Source organism: Macaca thibetana, chromosome 15, assembly GCF_024542745.1.
Source record: "Macaca thibetana thibetana isolate TM-01 chromosome 15, ASM2454274v1, whole genome shotgun sequence".
NCBI lineage: Eukaryota > Metazoa > Chordata > Mammalia > Primates > Cercopithecidae > Macaca > Macaca thibetana.
Window position 1 is genome coordinate 4,567,575 of NC_065592.1, and position 16,862 is coordinate 4,584,436.

The following is a 16,862-nucleotide window of genomic DNA, read 5'->3' on the forward strand; positions in this document are numbered from 1 at the left end:
AGGCTGAGACAGGAGAATGGCGTAAACCCGGGAGGCGGAGCTTGCAGTGAGCTGAGATCGCCACTGCACTCCAGCCCGGGCAACAGAGCCAGACTCTGTCTCAAAAACAAACAAAAACAAAACAAAACAAAACAAAATAATAAAAATAAAATCCAATATGCTCGTAAAAGTTTGAACATGAAGGTGGTGTCACGGCTGCAGTCTCACTATCCCGTGGCAAGAACCAGGGGATTTGGACCCTGTGTCCCGCGTTGATCCCCATCGTAAAGATCCTCAGAGCGAGGCCTGCTCACTGGCAGGTTCACCATTGTTAGGGCAAAGAAAGCAGAAGCCACCGGAAGGGAACATTTTTTCCTACATGGAAATGCTTGTTTCTGTGGCCTGGTTGGCAGCTCCATTTCCCTGATTGAGTTGTGCCCACTCCAGGAGGCGCCAGCATGGGGCCCCTTGTTTTTCTCTGTGTGTGTTTCCACACCTCCCCTCCTGGTACCCACTCTAGGCTCTAGGTGCTGGGAGAGAGGTGGTGCCTGTCAGTCTGCACTGGAGGTGGTTCTTAGCAATTATGTGAAGAAGTGCTACCAAGTGTCCCACTGCGAGACTCACACTGGTGCAGAGCCCCCCCCACCCCCCGCCCCACCACCAGGAGGGCGGGGCCTCAGGGAGGGTGTCTCCCCGACCCCCAGGAGGGCGGAGCCTCAGGGAAGGGGTCTCCCCGCCCCCTAGGAGCGAGGAGCCTCAGGGAAGGGGTCTCCCCGCCGCCTAGGAGGGAAGAGCCTGGGGAGGAGAACCCCCCCGCCCCCCCCGGAGGGAAGAGACTCAGCGAAGGCACTCCGCCCGCCCCAGGAGGGAAGAGCTTCCGGGATGGGAACCCCTCGCCCCTCCCAGGAGGGAAGAGCCTCGGCGAAGGGGCCCCCCCACCCCCCCAGGAGGGAAGAGCGTCAGCGAAGGGGCCCCCCGCCCCCCAGGAGGGAAGAGCCTCAGGGAAGGGCTGCCCTCCCAGAGCCAGGCCATGTGAAGGTGGGCCAGCCGCTGGCCGCGCTGCCTCCATGGCTAGGTCTTCACTTTCCTTGTGCTTCGTTAGGTAAGAGTCCCAGCAAAATCAAAATCTAGAATCCTCACCTCGGTTAAGCCGTTCTTAGTCTTACTGTTGAGATTTTTGAAAATAACCTTTTAAATTAAAGAATAGGTTGTGTACCTCGGCAAGAATTAGCCTCGCATGGCTATTTCCTCTTGAGGGTTTGTTTTTGTACCTTCATTGATATGTACTTTGAAAGTGCATTTTGTGTTTGTAAGCACCAGCTGAGGGGGATGGCCACATGAACCAAGCAGCTTGCACGGTGGTTTGTAGGTGACCTAAAAGGGGACTGACTCCTGAGTTCTAACAGTGACTTCATTGCAGTCAAACCTGGTGTACTGGAGAAAGACCAAGACACTTTGTAAAGCAGACGTGTGGCATTCGTGTGGTTTTCAAACAGTGTTCCATGTGCAAGGTGCATTCATTAGTGGACATGGCGGGAGGAGCTGTCATGTCTGAACTGTGCTTTGGAGGGAGGAGAGCATTCATCCCTCAGGAAAAAGTAAGGGCATCCCGGGGTGGAGGTACATTCCAAGAGGAAATCACTGAATGTGGCAAACAGGGTTGCTGAGCTGGACAGGGCTCCGTGGGGAGAAGCAACAAAAAACTCCAGAGAGCTGTGGTCACTGGAACATGAATCTAGGGTAGGTTCCCCAGTAGGGAGCCCAGGTGGTTCTGTGTCTGTTCTGGACATCAGTGGGGTGTCTGGCAGCTTAGTGTGGGCTCAGTGAGAAGCTGTGCAAGTACCACATGGCAGCAAGATGCACTCGAGAGACAGAAAGGGAAGGAGGGAGGGGAACAGACACAGACATAGTGCGCCTGTGGGACAGAGAGAGGCAGACACGGTCAGGTCATGAGAGCCAACCCCAAGAGCACGTGCTCCCCTGTGCCTGCCAGCTCGCCCTGGCACTCCCCTCTCATCTCCCATCCAAGCCAGGTGCTACCCTGTTCTGCTCCGTGTGCTCTTACCTGGAACTCTCGCTCTGCCTCCCTGCCTCACCTGTAATCTCTACAAGCACCTCCTGAATCCCTCAGAGCCGTCTCTGCAGCCACATGTTCACCCATGCCACGGACCCACCGAGTACTTCGAGTTACCATTACTTATGACCTTGTTCACTTCTCCCTGACCTTGACTCTAGTTGATGCAGGTGCCTTGTCGTGTGTGTGTGTGTGTGTGTGTGGTAAAATACATCACATCAAACATAACCATTTTTAAGTGAACAGCTCAGTGCATCAGGCACATTCACATTGCTGCGGAGCCATCACCACCCTCCATCTCTGGAACCTCTTCATCTTCCCAAACTGAAGCTCTGTCTCCTTTCAACAGACTTCCCATCCCTCTCTCCCAGCCCCTGGCAATGCCATTCTACTTTCTGCGTCCGTCAGTCTGACGACTCTAGGGACCTCGTGTAAGTGGGATCGTACAACGTTTGTCCTTTTGTGGCTGACTTATTTCATCCGGCACAGTGTCGCCGAGGCTCATCCACGCTGTAGCGCGGGCCCCAGCTTCGCCGCTTCTCAGGCTGAGTCACACGTCACTGCGTTTTGCACACGACCCTTTGCTGATCCATTCGTCCGACAACCGGCCCTTGGGTGGCTCCCCCTTTTGGCTGCTGTGGTTGATGCTGCTGTCAACGTGGGTGTACAAACATGTCTTCAAGACCCTGCTTTCAGTGCTGCTGGGGCACATGCCCAGTAGTGGAATTGCTGGATCACATGGTAGCTCCATACTTAATTTTTTGAGTTTTTCGCAGCGGCCGCACCATTCCACATTCCTACCAGCAGTGCACAAGGGTTCCCATTTCTCCAGTTCTCACAACACTGACTCTTTTCTGTTATTTCCTGGTAGCCATCCGTGGTACTCACCGAGGTCTGGATACGTATTTCCCTAATGAGGTTAAGCATTCTTTTTTCCTAGTGTGTGAATGGGACTCGCCTGGTTTGGATATGCATTTCCCTAATCAGGTTAAGCATCTTTTCATGTGTCCATTAGCCATTTGTATGTCTTCCTTGAAGAAATGTTTATTCACGTCCTTTGCCCATTTTTTAATCTGGTTGTTTTTTATTGTTGTAAGACTTTTTCATATATTCTGGATAATAATTGCTGATGGATTTGCAGATGTTTTCCCCCATTCCATAGCATGCTTTTTTCACTGTTAACTGTGTCCTTTGATGCACAAAAATTTTAAGTTTTAGAAATTTTTCTTTGTAGAGACAGGGTCTTGCTATGTTGCCCAGACTCATCTTGAATTCCTGACCTCAAGTGATCCTTCCCCCTTGGCCTCCCAAAGTGCTGGAAGTACAGGTGTGAGCCACCGCACCTGGCCCAGAAATTTTAACTTTGATTAAGTCCAGTTTGTCTGTTTTTTCCTTTGTTGCCTGTACTTTTGGTTTCATGTCTAAGAAATAATTGCCAGATCCAAACGTTGGGAAGCTTTCCACCTGTTTTCTATAAGAGTTTTATGGTTTTAGGTTTTGCAGTTAGGTCTGTGGTCTGTCTTGGGTTAATTTTTATATATAGTTTAGAAAAGGGTCCAGCTCTGTTCTTTTTCATGTGACATTCAGTTCTCCCAGTGCCATCTCCTGAAGAATGCCCTATCTTTTAACACTTTTTACTGTGTATTGCACCATGTGCACAGTAAAGTGTGGTTCAATTGAATTAGATTTAAAGTTACAGTATCACAGGTCTGTAGGTGACGAGGGGAGCAGACAGAGAGTGGAGGTTCAGTTGTGTCTGTGCCTTCTGCAATGAAGGAAGTACTGGGAGTTTGCTGTCGGTATCACAGCCCTGCCCTGCAGGCTGAGACGAGGCAGATTTAGGAGATCAGTGAGACTGAGTAAAATACCGTTTTAACACAACATAGTTACCTACTGTGGGATAAATACCATTGGGGATGTTGCAGACATAATGTTTAGCCACGATAAACTGGGAAAGCAGTTTTTGAGAAGTTTTGATGCTGCCCATTTTGGGTATTTTTTAGCTTAGTAAATGTATTACCTAAGTCAGTGGTTGGAACATTTTTTTCTGCAGGCAGAGAACCAGCTAGAAAATGTTTCAGGTTTTGTGGACCACATGTGGTCACTGCTCCTCCTCCCTCCTCGTTCCTCCTTCTGACCTTTAGCCCTGTAAATGCTGTTCTTAGCTTGGGCCGTGGTTTGTAGATGCTGACCTAACCCATCTGAGGGGCAACTACGCACACATGTCTTAGTGGTAGGTGCTTTTGTGAGGACAGCGTGCTGTTTCCGTTTGCAGACTTTCTCCTCTCTCCATTGTATCTCATCTTTCAGTTGTGGGGAATTAATGGGGAGAAGAACTGTGATTTTGGTTGCATGTTATTTCAATGACCATCTGCTTATGCAGTTATAGTTATTCACTGTCTTTGTTTTGAAGCATGCAGCCAGTAAAGATCCCAGAGAAGTTCGAGAAGCTAGAGATCATAAGGAACCAAAAGAGGAGATCAACAAAAACATTTCTGACTTTGGACGACAGCAGCTTTTACCCCCCTTCCCATCCCTTCATCAGTCGCTACCTCAGAACCAATGCTACATGGCCACCACAAAATCACAGACAGGTAAAAGGGAGACCCAGCAACTGTCTTTGCTCTTTGAATGTATGTTTCAAGCCTGCCCCTTGCCAGGTGAGAGTTCTGTTTGACTGTAAGTGCCTGTGCTGCTCTTGATGAATGACTGTTGACGTCAGCCGGCCCTCCCGGGCTCGCCTGTATGCCTGAGGAGGCACACCTGACGTCTGCTCTAAAGCCTTGGCTCAGGCCTGCATTGATTTCCTAGCTTGTTAACATTCTCAAGATGAAGACTGTTTTCTTTACTAGTGTCTTACTCACTTGGTCTCTGTGGGGAGAAGACCCTGGAGTTGGAAGCTTTCCTGGTTTGTAGATGAAGTGCCTTTGGGAATGCTGGGGTGTGCTGGGGAAGCCCCGGCCCAGGGTGAGGACCACCGCCCCCTCCAGCTGCTCTGCCACTGCCACCTCGCTCTGGGCATGCGCCTCACTCTCCTGGGCTGGCTGCTTCTGTGGCCAGTTCTGCGAGTGGATGAACGTTTGATTCCTCACTGGGGACCTTTTGTGGGAGGTGCTGGGAGGGCACCGGGACGTCAGAGTGAGCGACGCATCAGGGTTCCCTGGGCTTTCAAACCTCCTCAGCTTCTGGGATGGAATACATGCGTTTGGCGCCGTCCTGGAGAGATGCAAGGCCCTTCTTGCTGGCCCTCGTGAGTGCTGCTGCTGCCGGCAAGGCTTCACTTGAGGATGGTCACCTGGCCACAGGTGTCTTTTTCTGGACTTTAAAAATACTTTTTATTGGCTGGGCGCGGTGGCTCACGCCTGTAATCCCAGCACTTTGGGAGGCTGAGGCGGGTGGATCATGAGGTCAGGAGTTCGAGACCTTCCTGGCTAACACGGTGAAACCCCGTCTCTACTAAAAATACAAAAAATTAGCCGGGCGTGGTGGTGGCGCCTGTAGTTCCAGCTTCTTGGGAGGCTGAGGCAGGAGAATGGCGTGAACCCGGGAGGTGGAGCTCGCAGTGAGCCGAGATCGCACCACTGCACTCTAGCCTGGGCGACAGAGCGAGACTCCGTCTCAAAAAAAAAAAAATTTTTTTTTTATTTAAGTATTTTCAGACCTCCAGCAAAGTTGCAAAAATTCTACAGATAAGTCCTGTGTACCCTTTACTCATTTTACCACATGGCACAATCTCGCCTCCTGCCCGCCCCCATGTATAACTTTTTTTTCTGAGACATGAATGTAAGTTGTAAACATTGTGCCCTTTTATCCCTGAAAACCAATGTTATTTCCTAAAAATTACTGTAATGTCCCTAAAAACAGAAACATTCTCTTAGATAACTGCAGCACAGATATCCCGGTGAGGAAGCGTACCGCGATGCTGCTCTCTCATCTCAGTGTCCCGTTCCGCATTTCCCATGCCCGAGTGTCCTTAGGGCAGAGGACAAATAAAATCTGGTCCTGGAGCTTTGAGCACCTGTGTTGTGTCTCGTTAGTTTCCTTTGATCTGAAGCATTGTCAGCCTCTTTGTCTGTCTGAGCCGTGGCGTTTTGAGTACAGGCCAGGTGTTTCATAGAATGTGTCTGACGGGGGTTTGCCCAGCGGTTCCCAGGATTGGGTGCAGGTCGTGGAGCGATGCAGGGGACTGACAAGTGTCCTTAGGAATTGAATTTTGGTGGCTTTTTGTCCTGCTCTGCTGCTGGAGTCTGCAGAGCCCTCCATCTTAAAGTTACTGCTCCCCAGATTGTAAGCGAGACCCTAAGGTGTTGCAGGTACCGCCCATCACATCCCACCAGGCTTCAGCATCTGCCGTGACCCACGCCCAGCTCGTACTGCACGGTGGGTGCCAAATGGTGGTTTTCCAACTCCATCATTTCCTCCTCATATTTCAGTTTCTGCTGTAAGGAGGTGCTTCACTTTCCTATCCATCCACACAGTTATCTGTCCATTTACTCTTAAAGAAAAAAAAAACTTTAAAAAAAAATAGAGATGGGGGGTCTTGCTGTGTTGCCCAGGCTGGTCTTGAACTCTTGGGCTCAGGCAATCCTCCTGCGTTGGCCTCCCAAAGTGCTAGGATTACAGGCATGAGCCATCACCCCCGGCCTATTTATTTTTAAGTACTGACTTATGGACTCTTATTTGAGTCTCTGAACTATAATCCATTCCTATCCTTATTTATTTTGTTGCTCAAATTGTTCTAAGTTTGTCCAGTGGGGTCCCTGTAAGCTGGTTCTGAGTCCTGGGGCGATGCCCACCTCTTCATGAAGACCTTCCCAATTCACTGGATGGTCTGCTTACCTGCCTTGTCCCTTCCCAGTGCCAGAATTGGCTTTCTCCAGGGAGCCCTGGTTCTCTTCATTGGAAGTTAGAAAACAAAATCAGTCGTTATCTGCTGCCCTCCCCGTCAACTGTTTTGCTATTTGACTTAATTTTATTTGTTTGAAACAGTTAAACTTGTTGTTTTGCAAAACTATGGAGTAATGCTCACGTATGTTAGGACGTACAAGTAATGTCTGAGGTGTTGTTAAAGTGTCGAGATTTTCTTTTCCTATTTTAGCTTTATTATATCATCATCTTTTAAAAAGAGCTTTCTAAAAACAAAGTACCCAGTGTGTTTAGCAGGCCCCAGTTTACCCTTCCACAGCCCACTTCCTCCACCACCCCTTCCTTATCCGTAACCTGGAAGTGGGTGGTCCATCAGCAAGTTAGCCGAGGACAGTGTGTAAAACGGCCTCGAGCCATGGAGGAGAAGTGCTCGGCAGTTAGCTGCCTGCTTTGATCCAGTGGTTAAGATACTCAGCCTCAGCTGCTTCCGTGCGTTGTCACCCCAGGGCTTCCGGAGTGGGCATGAAGGTACAGTTTCTGTGCTAGAACGTGCTTCCTAGAGAGGAGCACAGCACGCACAGCTGCCTTGTCTTGTGGTGGCCGTCACTGCACCTTTCTACATGGCTGGGAAGACAGGAGTGCGGATGGAGGAGTCCCCTGTCAAGTGTCCGGGGGCCGGGGGTGCAGAGTCCACTTACCGGCATGGCAGAGAGAGACAAAGGCCTTTTACAACCGTGTCCATACAGAGCAGGAATCTGGGTAGGTTCTGTCCTGTTGTCACAGGATCCCTTGAGTGTCACTTTGCCAGCCGTAAACCTCTGTGGCCAGCGGCGCCTCTGCTTGAGTTCCACTCGCACCTGCTGGGCTCATTCTGCCCACTCGGCCCAGCAGGCTGTACTCAGCTCATGCTACCGGCCCAGGTGCCACACCTTCTGAGGGCAAGCCGGGAGTGGAGCAGCGAGGTGTGTGTTGGTGAGCAAGCGTGGCGTGGGGCCACTGTGCACAGCCAGGCTCGCTTGGCTGCTGTGGCGGGGCGGGCGGCTCCAGGCGCTGGCTCCGTGCAGAGCTTTGGCTGGATGAGGCGTACCGCAAGCGGTTCACGCTGCAGGCACTGGCGTCCGGATGAGGGGAACACGGTGCCGCCCCAAAACTTGGAGTCACCAGCAACTGCGGACCCCAAGGGGATGGGCTGGGAGAGTGTTCTGTGGCTCTGTTGCTCTCGCCACCCACAGTACGGGCTGGGGTGCGTTTTCAGCTCGTCCAGCTCTGCCGCTTTCGCCCTGGCCTGCCCCTCCCAGGAGGGCCTGGCTGCACCGCTGCTTGCCACCACACAAGCGGAGGGCAGGAGGGCTGTAGTGTTACCGCTCTGGCTTGAGGAATCCCAAGGTTTGGGTCCCCAGAAGGATCGTCGCTCTTCACTCCCGGTTCCGCGAACGGGGGCGAGTCACGGCCGGCAGCCCAGCGAGCCGGCCAGGAACATGCTACGGCCCTTTCTGCACCCGCTGTTGGGTGGGGCCCGAGTTCTTGTCCTGTGTCCGTGGACACCTGGAGGGGGAGCAAGGTGGAGAAGAGTTTTATCGAGCAACAGAACCGCGCTCAGCGGAGAGGAGCCCCACAGTCAGTAGCTGCTACCGGCAGGCGGGCGGGCCTGCTGTGGGACCGCGTCCGGGGTCTGTGTGGGCCCGGAATGGAGGAAGTGCCTGCTCATTGGCCCAGGCCTGGGCCTGGAAAAGACACCATCTGATTGGCTAAAAGGCCTGCCCGGAATGGAGGAAGTGCCTGCTCATTGGCCCAGGCGTGGGAAAGACACCATCTGATTGGCTAAAAGGCCTCACGGACGTTCTCCCTCCAGGTTGTGGATTCTGTCGGGAACTGGCAGCCCAGTCCCAGTCTCTAGGCTTCGGGCTGCCTTTGGCTTGAAGGTCGGGTTTCACCGGGGACCTGCTCCCGTCTGCCTCAGAATCCGTCTGCCGTTACCACTTTTATTTCTTCATCTTTTATTTCTTCACTCCATTGCCTGCCATTCCTTGTTGCCTCCCTGTGGGAGGGGTGTTGGAGCCAGGTTATCAAAGAAAGGCTGAGATTCCTGTCATGTCTTTCTGTTAATTTTTAATTCCTGTGGTGATGATCACGGACGGTTCTGCGCTCTCCCTCCTGCTGCCCCGTTAAGTTTACCACAGGCGGGAAAGAAGAGCAGAGTCACGTGTCGGTTTCAACGTGCGTTGTACCGCCGACGCCATAGCAGAGCCCGTGCGTGTAGCTCCTTCCCGTGGGCAGCCGTAATTCTTAGTTTTAGATGGAGGGTGGCTGGGACTCTGTCCGACCTGTTCTGCACCCTCCGCTCTGCAGTATCGGAAATGAAAGATCTGTGCTGTGCAAGAAGGTTGGGAGCATGCGTTTGTGTGACAGCCCCCGGCTGGGGATGGCTGTGCTGACTCGGGATCTCAGGCACCCAGCGTTGTTTTAGGTGAGCATTCGTTCTTTTTAGAGTGGACTGGCATCTTTGTTAGCAGCTTGTTCTGTATCTCTCCAACGTGTAGCGGTTCACGGTTAAAAAACGACCCTCACAGCACCAAAAGCTGATTTCAGAGGATTCTAGAAAGATAGTGGGGCAGGAAGACCCGGAATTCACCTCCTCACCTAGACAGCAGTTCCCCTGGCAGAGTCTGGCTGATGGAACTATTGGGAACTCTGGAGTCTACTGAAGGTTCGCAGCTTCTAGGCAGGAGGCTGGGACGTGAATTTCCGTCAGTTTCAGCTCTGCTGCCCACTCCCTTCCTCAGCCCTGTGGTGCAGGGTGTGCGGTGTTCCTGAAACAGTGTGCGTGCAGCTTGTGGGAGCCAGGGCGAGCGAACAGGACCTTGTCCCCAGGTGCATACAGAGAGGCCCTCTCATCCGGTTGCAAGCCTTTCTTCCATGAGATGTCCGAGAAATCTAAAGGGCCAGTGCTCTTTTTATCTCCCCACTTCGTTTTCATTGTTTTCTCCTTTTGGGAGCCAGACATTAAAGACCAGGATATTCAGAAGCAACTGTGTATATGGGGTAAATTACAAAGTGACTGCGTGTGCCCAGGGAAAGGCACAGGCTAAGGAAAGACATGAAAAAACCTTAAGTTTAGATCTCTGGCTCACCCTCCTCACAGAGACAGCCTGCAACTATAAAAAATGACAACAACAAAAACACCCCCAAACCAGTAACAGCAACAAAATAGTAAACGCTGGAAAAGGAGGAGAATCTGCTTTTCAGAGTTTCTACATTATTGGATTCAAATGTCCAGTTTTCAACATAGAATTACAAGGCATACAAAGAAACAGGAAGGTATGGCCCAATCAGATGAAAAAAATAAGTCAACAGAAACTGTGCCCAGAAAACATCTGATGCCAGAACTACCAGACAGAGACTTGAAAATAATCATTTTAAATATGCTCAGAAACTAAAGGAAGTTGTGAAGAGAGTCAAGAAAATGATGTATGATCAAAATGGAAATACCAATAAAGAGCTAGAAAACCTAAAAAGGAACCAAAAGAAATTCTGGAGCTAAAAAGTATAATAAGTGAAATGAAAAATTCACTAAAGGAAATCAAAGGCAGATCTGAACAGACAGAAGAAAGAGAGAGCAAACTTGAAGATAGGACAGTAAAAATCATCAAGTCTGAGAAGCAGACAAAAAGGCCAAAGGAAAGTGAGCAGAGCCAAGGGGCCTGTGGGCATCGTCAAGAGGACCAAATAGGGATTGTGGGAGTACAGAGAGAAGAGAGTAAGAAAAGGCTGGAGAGAGTATCTGATGAAACCCATGAATATGAACACCCAGGGGGCTTGGTGAAGTCCAGTAGGATGAGCTCAAAGAGACCCGCACTAGACACATTATACTTGAGACACTTCTGTGGAAAGACAAAGAGACTCTTGAGTATATCATTGGTATATTAGGAGTGATAAAAGAAAAAAAATCTTTCAACCAAGTGTCCATAGCCACGGAAACTGTCCTTTAAGAGTGCAGGAGAAATTAAGATATTCTCAGATAAACAAAACCTGAGGGAATTTCTTACCACCTGACCTGGACCTGCAAAGAAATACTTAAAGGAGGCTAGCAGGTTGAAAAGAAAGGACACTAGACAGTAACTTGAAGCCATATGAGAAGTAAAGACATGGGCAGTTTTGGCCGGGCGTGGTGGCTCAAGCCTGTAATCCCAGCACTTTGGGAGGCCGAGATGGGCGGATCACGAGGTCAGGAGATCGAGACCATCCTGGCTAACACGGTGAAACCCCGTCTCTACTAAAAAAATATTAAAAACTAGCCGGGCGAGGTGGCGGGCGCTTGTAGTCCCAGCTACTCGGGAGGCTGAGGCAGGAGAATGGCGTAAACCCGGGAGGCGGAGCTTGCAGTGAGCTGAGGTCCGGCTACTGCACTCCAGCCTGGGCAACAGAGCGAGACCCCGTCTCAAAAAAAAAAAAAAGACATGGGCAGTTTTAAAAGCTAGTATTGTAACAATGGTTTTTGTTTTCTATAAGATGTAAGAGACGAATACGTTTAAAAAATTAGTCTGCAAGCTAGTATCATTGCAACTTTGGTTTGTAACTCCACATTTTTCCTACATAACTTAAGAGACTAATGCATTTAAACGAATTGTTTATGTTTCAGGGCACAGCATGAATAAAGATGTCGTTTTGTGACATCAGCAAATGAAAGGGGTGGGAACAGATACGTAAAGGAGCAGAGTTTTTCTGTGTTACTGAAGTTAAGCTGGTATAAATTTAAATTAGAATGTTATAACTTTAGGATGTTAAATGTAATCCCCATGGTAACCACAAAGAGAATAGCTACAGAGCATACACAAAAGGAAACGAGAAAAGAATTTAAACATTCCACTATAAAAAATCAGCTAAATATAAAAGAAGACAGTAGTGCAAGAAATGAGGGATGAAAAAAGCTGTAAGGCATGTAGGAAACAGAGCAAAATGACAGAAGTAAATCCTCAGCAGTAGTTGCTTTAAATGTAAATAGATGACGCTTTCTAATCAAAAGACAAAGATGGGCAGTGCTGTGGTTTGGATGTGGTTTGTCCACACCAAAGCTCCTGTTGAAATTAGATCCCCAGTATGACAGTGTTGTGAGGTGGAGCCTACCTGGGGGTGACTGGTCATGTGCATGGACTCCTCATGAGTAGATCAGTGCCCTCCCTCCAGGTGAGTGACTTCTCGCTCTTGGGGATAGATTAGCTGCCTTGAGGTGGGTTGTTTGAAAGAATCTGGCTTCCTTGGTTTCTCTGTCTCTTCCTTCTTCTCTATCCATGTAATCTCTTACACATGCCTGCTCCCTTTCCAATTTCCACCGTGAGCGAGAGCGTGAAGCCCCCACCAGGTGTAGCTGCTCAATATTGAACTTTCCCGCCACCAGACTCAGGAAACAAATCTCTTTATCTTTTATGGCAACACTAAATGGATGAAGGCAGACGCATTAAGAAAAAACAACACATGATCCTACTACATGCTGTCTGTAAGAGACTCACTTTAGATCCAAAGACTCAAATAGATTGAAAACGAAAGGATGAAAAAAGATATTCCATGCAAACAGTAACCAGAGAGAGCAAGGTGGCTATTCTAGTATCAGACAAAATAGGTTTTTAAATAAAAAAAGGTTACAAGAGATAAAGGAGAACAATATATAGTAATAAAAATTTCAGTACACTAAGAAGGTATAACAATTACATGTGTAAACATTTACATACCCAACAAATGATAGACCATCAAGATACAACAAGTAAAACCGATAGAACTGAAGGGAGACATAGACAATTCTACAGTAGTGGTTGGAGACCTCAGGTTCCACTTATCAGTAATGGATAGAATAACCGTATAGCATATAAGAAAGGAAATGGAGGACTTAACAGCATAAGCCAACTAGATTTAATGGACATACAGAATACTCTGCCCAACAGCAGCATGTACACTCTTCTCAAGTGCACCTGGGACACTTTCTAGGATAGACCATATGTTAGGCCACAAATTAAGTCTTGTTGTTGATTTTAAAATACAGAGATTTGGGCCGGGCGTGGTGGCTCACGCCTGTAATCCCAGCACTTTGGGAGGCTGACGCTGGTGGATCACTTGAGGTCAGGAGTTCGAGACCAGCCTGACCCAACATGGTGAAACCCCGTCTCTACTAAAAATACAAAAATTATCTGGGCGTGGTGGCACGTGCCTGTAATCCCAGATACTTGGGAGGCCGAGGCAGGAGAATCACTTGAACCTGGGAGGTGGAGGTTGCAGTGAGCCAAGATCACACCACTGCACTCCAGCCTGGGCGACAGAGTGAGCCTCTGTCTCAAAAAAAAAAAAAAAAAACAAAAAAAAAAAAACAGAAAAACTATATAGAGATTTGGCTGGGTGTGGTGGCTCAAGCCTATCATCCCAGCACTTTGAGAGGCTGAGGTGAGTGAGTCGCTTGAGCTCAGGAGTTCCAGAGCAGCCTGGACAAATAACTAAACCCTGTCTCTACAAAAATACAAAAATGAGCCAGGCATGGTGGCGAGTGCCTGTGGTCCCAGCTACTCCAGAGGCTGAGGTGGCAGGATTGCTGGAGCCCAGAAGGTTGGGGCTGCAGTGAGCCATGATTGTATCACTGTACTTTAGCCTGGGCAACAGAGTGAGACACTGTCTTAAAAAATAATATATGTATAAATGGAAAAAGAGAGAGAGATTCAAAACTTACTAGAAAGCTATAGCACTCAGAACAGTGTTATTCTGGCATAAAGATAGACGTATAGGCCAGTGGACTAGAACAGAGAGCACAGAAATAAACCTTTGTGTTACATGATCAGTTGATTTTTGACAAGAGTGCCAAGACCATTCAACGGGGCAAAGGACAGCTTTCCAACAAATAGTGCTGTGAAAATGGGATATCCACATACAGAAGAGTGATACTGGACCCTTACCTCACACCATATGCAGAAGTTAGCCTAAGACAGGTCCAGGACCCAAAGGTAAGACCTAAACTATAAAATTCTTAGAAGAAAACATAAGACAAAGGCTCCATAACATTGGACTTGGCAGTGATTTCTTAGACGTGACACCAGAAGTGCAGGTAACAAAAAAAAAAAGGAGGCACACTAGGTTTGATGAGGCTTGGTATCTTTTGATGCACCAAGCTTTCTATCTCCTTGTTTTCCTGTTTCCCTGCTTCTTACTGCTGCACTTTGCCTGTTGTAAAGAAAAGACACTGTCAACAGAATAAAAAGGCACCTATGGAGTAGGAGAAAATGTCTGTAAATCCTATGTCTGATGAGGAATTACTACTAAAAATATACAAAAAAATCCTACAACTCAACAACAGAAACAACTTGATTAAAAAATCGGCAAAGGAGGCCAGGCCCAGTGGCTTGCGCCTGTAATCCCAGCACTTTGGGAGGCCGAGGCAGGCAGATCACCTGAGGTCAGGAGTTCCAGACCAGCCGGGCCAATACAGTGAAACCCCATCTCTACTACAAATACAAAAGTTAGCCAGGCGTAGTGGTACATGCCTGTTGTCCCAGCTACTTGGGAGGCTGAGGCAGGAGAATCGCTTGAACCCGGGCGGTAGTGGTTGCAGTGAGCCGAGATCAGACCACTGCACTCCAGCCTGGGTGACAGAGTGAGACTGTCTCAAAAAAAGATGCACAAATGGCCAGTAAGCACATAAAAAGATGTTCAACGCCAATAATCATAAGGTAAATGTAAATCAAAACCACAGTGAGATACCACGGTACACCTATTGAGGATAGCTACTATCAAAACAGAAAATAACATGTATCAGTGAGGATGGGGAGAAATGGGAACCCTTGTGCACTGCTGAGGGGAATGTAGAATGGTGCGGCCGCTGCGAAAAACTCAAAAAATTAAGTATGGAGCTACCATGTGATCCAGCAATTCCACTACTGGGCATGTGCCCCAGCAGCACTGAAAGCAGGGTCTTGAAGAGATGTTTGTACACCCACGTTGACAGCAGCATCAACCACAGCAGCCAAAAGGGGGAGCCACCCAAGGGCCGGTTGTCGGACGAATGGATCAGCAAAGGGTCGTGTGCAAAACGCAGTGACGTGTGACTCAGCCTGAGAAGCGGCGAAGCTGGGGCCCGCGCTGCAGCGTGGATGAGCCTCGGGGACACTGTGCCGAATGAAATAAGTCAGCCACAAAAGGACAAACGTTGTACGATCCCACTTACACGAGGTCCCTAGAGTCGTCAGACTGATGGACACAGAAAGAGGAGAAGATGGCTGGAGGCTGGGGCTGGAGGAAGGGAATGGAGAGTTAGGGCTTAATGGGAACAGAGCTTCAGTTTGACAAGATGGAAAGAGTTGTGGAGGTGAATAGTGGTGATGGTGGCACAACATTCTGAATGTATTTGATGCCACTGAACTGTGCACTTAAGGATGATCAAGATGGTAAATTTTGTGGTGTGTGTATTTTACTAGTAAAAAAAAAAAAAAACAAAAAACAGAAAAAGTAAACTTAGGTCATAAAGCAGTTTGAGTGTCCACACTTGGTAGAAGCTGCAAGTCCCTGCTGGGCTCATTGTTCACACTTGGGTAGAAGCTGCAGAAGTTGCAGTGCTTCCCTTGTGTTTTTTTGCCGGTGACCACAGTCCATGCCCAGAGTGGAGGCTCTGCCTTTTGCTTTGTGAGCTTGGAGTGTTTGTGCCTTCTGCATAGGTGGGTGGGAACAGTGCCAAATACTGAGCCTGAATGGGCCTGGGGTCCCTATGTGGACTTGTCGGGCAGGGAGGAAGGAGGACGGTGGCTCTGATGGCAGGGAACAGTTCAATGGGTGCTGCTGTCCAGGCATGAGGCCTGGGCATAGAGCTGGGCCCTGCTCTGTGTGACCTGAGGGCAGAAACCCTTCTGAGTGACAGAGTTGTGGTGGTGACCACGCAGGCTGCTGTGTTTCCCGTGCACTTGCTTTTTCCCCGCATCTCCACCGTCCCATCCGCCTTGTCTGCCCTCTGGAGCCTGTCGCCTTTCTTCCTTATCCACACCTCTTCTACCCAGCAGCCCAGCCTTTCTGCAGACAGCTGGGCAGTGCCCACCCCCACCCCACACCCACTTCCACTCCTGGCACTGTTTTTCCCGGAACAGTGTTCCACACTGTCCTATGCCTGGGCCTCCCAGAGCGTCCTGTGAGATGCCAGTTAGTGTGAGTCTTTACTCGGAGTCCTGAAGGGCCCCCTCCCCCTTTCTTGATGTTCTCCACCGGGATTCTTCTCTGCCAGATCCCATCTGCAGGGAACTGGCCCCACTTCCTTGAGGTCTGGAGTGCAAATGCTCCTTCCTTACTGCCGGCCATCCTGTAGTTTTCTTTCTCTTGGCCCCTGATCACGCTGAATCCCAGCCGTCTGGCTCAGGGCCAGACCCTCTCCCCGGACACAACTGGAGGCCCCCGTGCAGCACTGAAGCGGCCCCTCTTCACGCTTCAGCCACGTGCTCAGACACTTTCAGGTCCTTCATAGGTTCTACGTTTCTGAAAGTCATCCATAGACATTTCTCTACTATTTAATGTGTAGCAAATTTTATACTTAACGTCTGTTTCACACATACAAGCTGTCACCCAGTAAGAAGAGGCCCTTAGACACCATTCTTCACTTGTTTGCAGCAGGCAGACTTCCTGACACGATTTATTTTATTTTATTTTATTTATTTTTTTGAGATGGAGTCTCTCTCTGTGGCCCAGGCTGGAGTGCAGTGGTGCGATCTCGGCTCACTGCCACCTCCGCCTCCCAGGTTTAAGCGATTCTTCTGCCTCAGCCTCCTCAGTAGCTGGGATTACAGGCACCCGCCACCACCATGCCTGGCTAATTTTGTATTTTTAGTAGAGACGGGGTTTCACCATGTTGGCCAGGCTGGTATTGAGCTTCTGACCTCAAGTGATCACCCACCTCGGCCTCCCAAAGTGCTGGGATGACAGATATGAGCCA

The 16,862-nt window shown here is 49.3% G+C and overlaps 2 protein-coding genes across 8 annotated transcripts in view; one reads left to right on the forward strand and one right to left on the reverse strand.

The window, feature by feature from the left end:
• Positions 1 to 16,862, reverse strand: part of DPH7 (diphthamide biosynthesis 7) — an 807,287-nt gene that overhangs the window by 180,149 nt on the left and 610,276 nt on the right. The window lies entirely within an intron of this gene.
• EHMT1 (euchromatic histone lysine methyltransferase 1) overlaps positions 1 to 16,862 on the forward strand; it is a 230,524-nt gene that overhangs the window by 116,580 nt on the left and 97,082 nt on the right. For all 7 annotated transcript variants that reach the window (XM_050759722.1, XM_050759726.1, XM_050759723.1 and 4 more), the window contains one exon: positions 4,467 to 4,647. In XM_050759722.1, the coding sequence (XP_050615679.1) occupies positions 4,467 to 4,647 (181 nt within the window). The remainder of the gene's footprint in view (positions 1 to 4,466; positions 4,648 to 16,862) is intronic.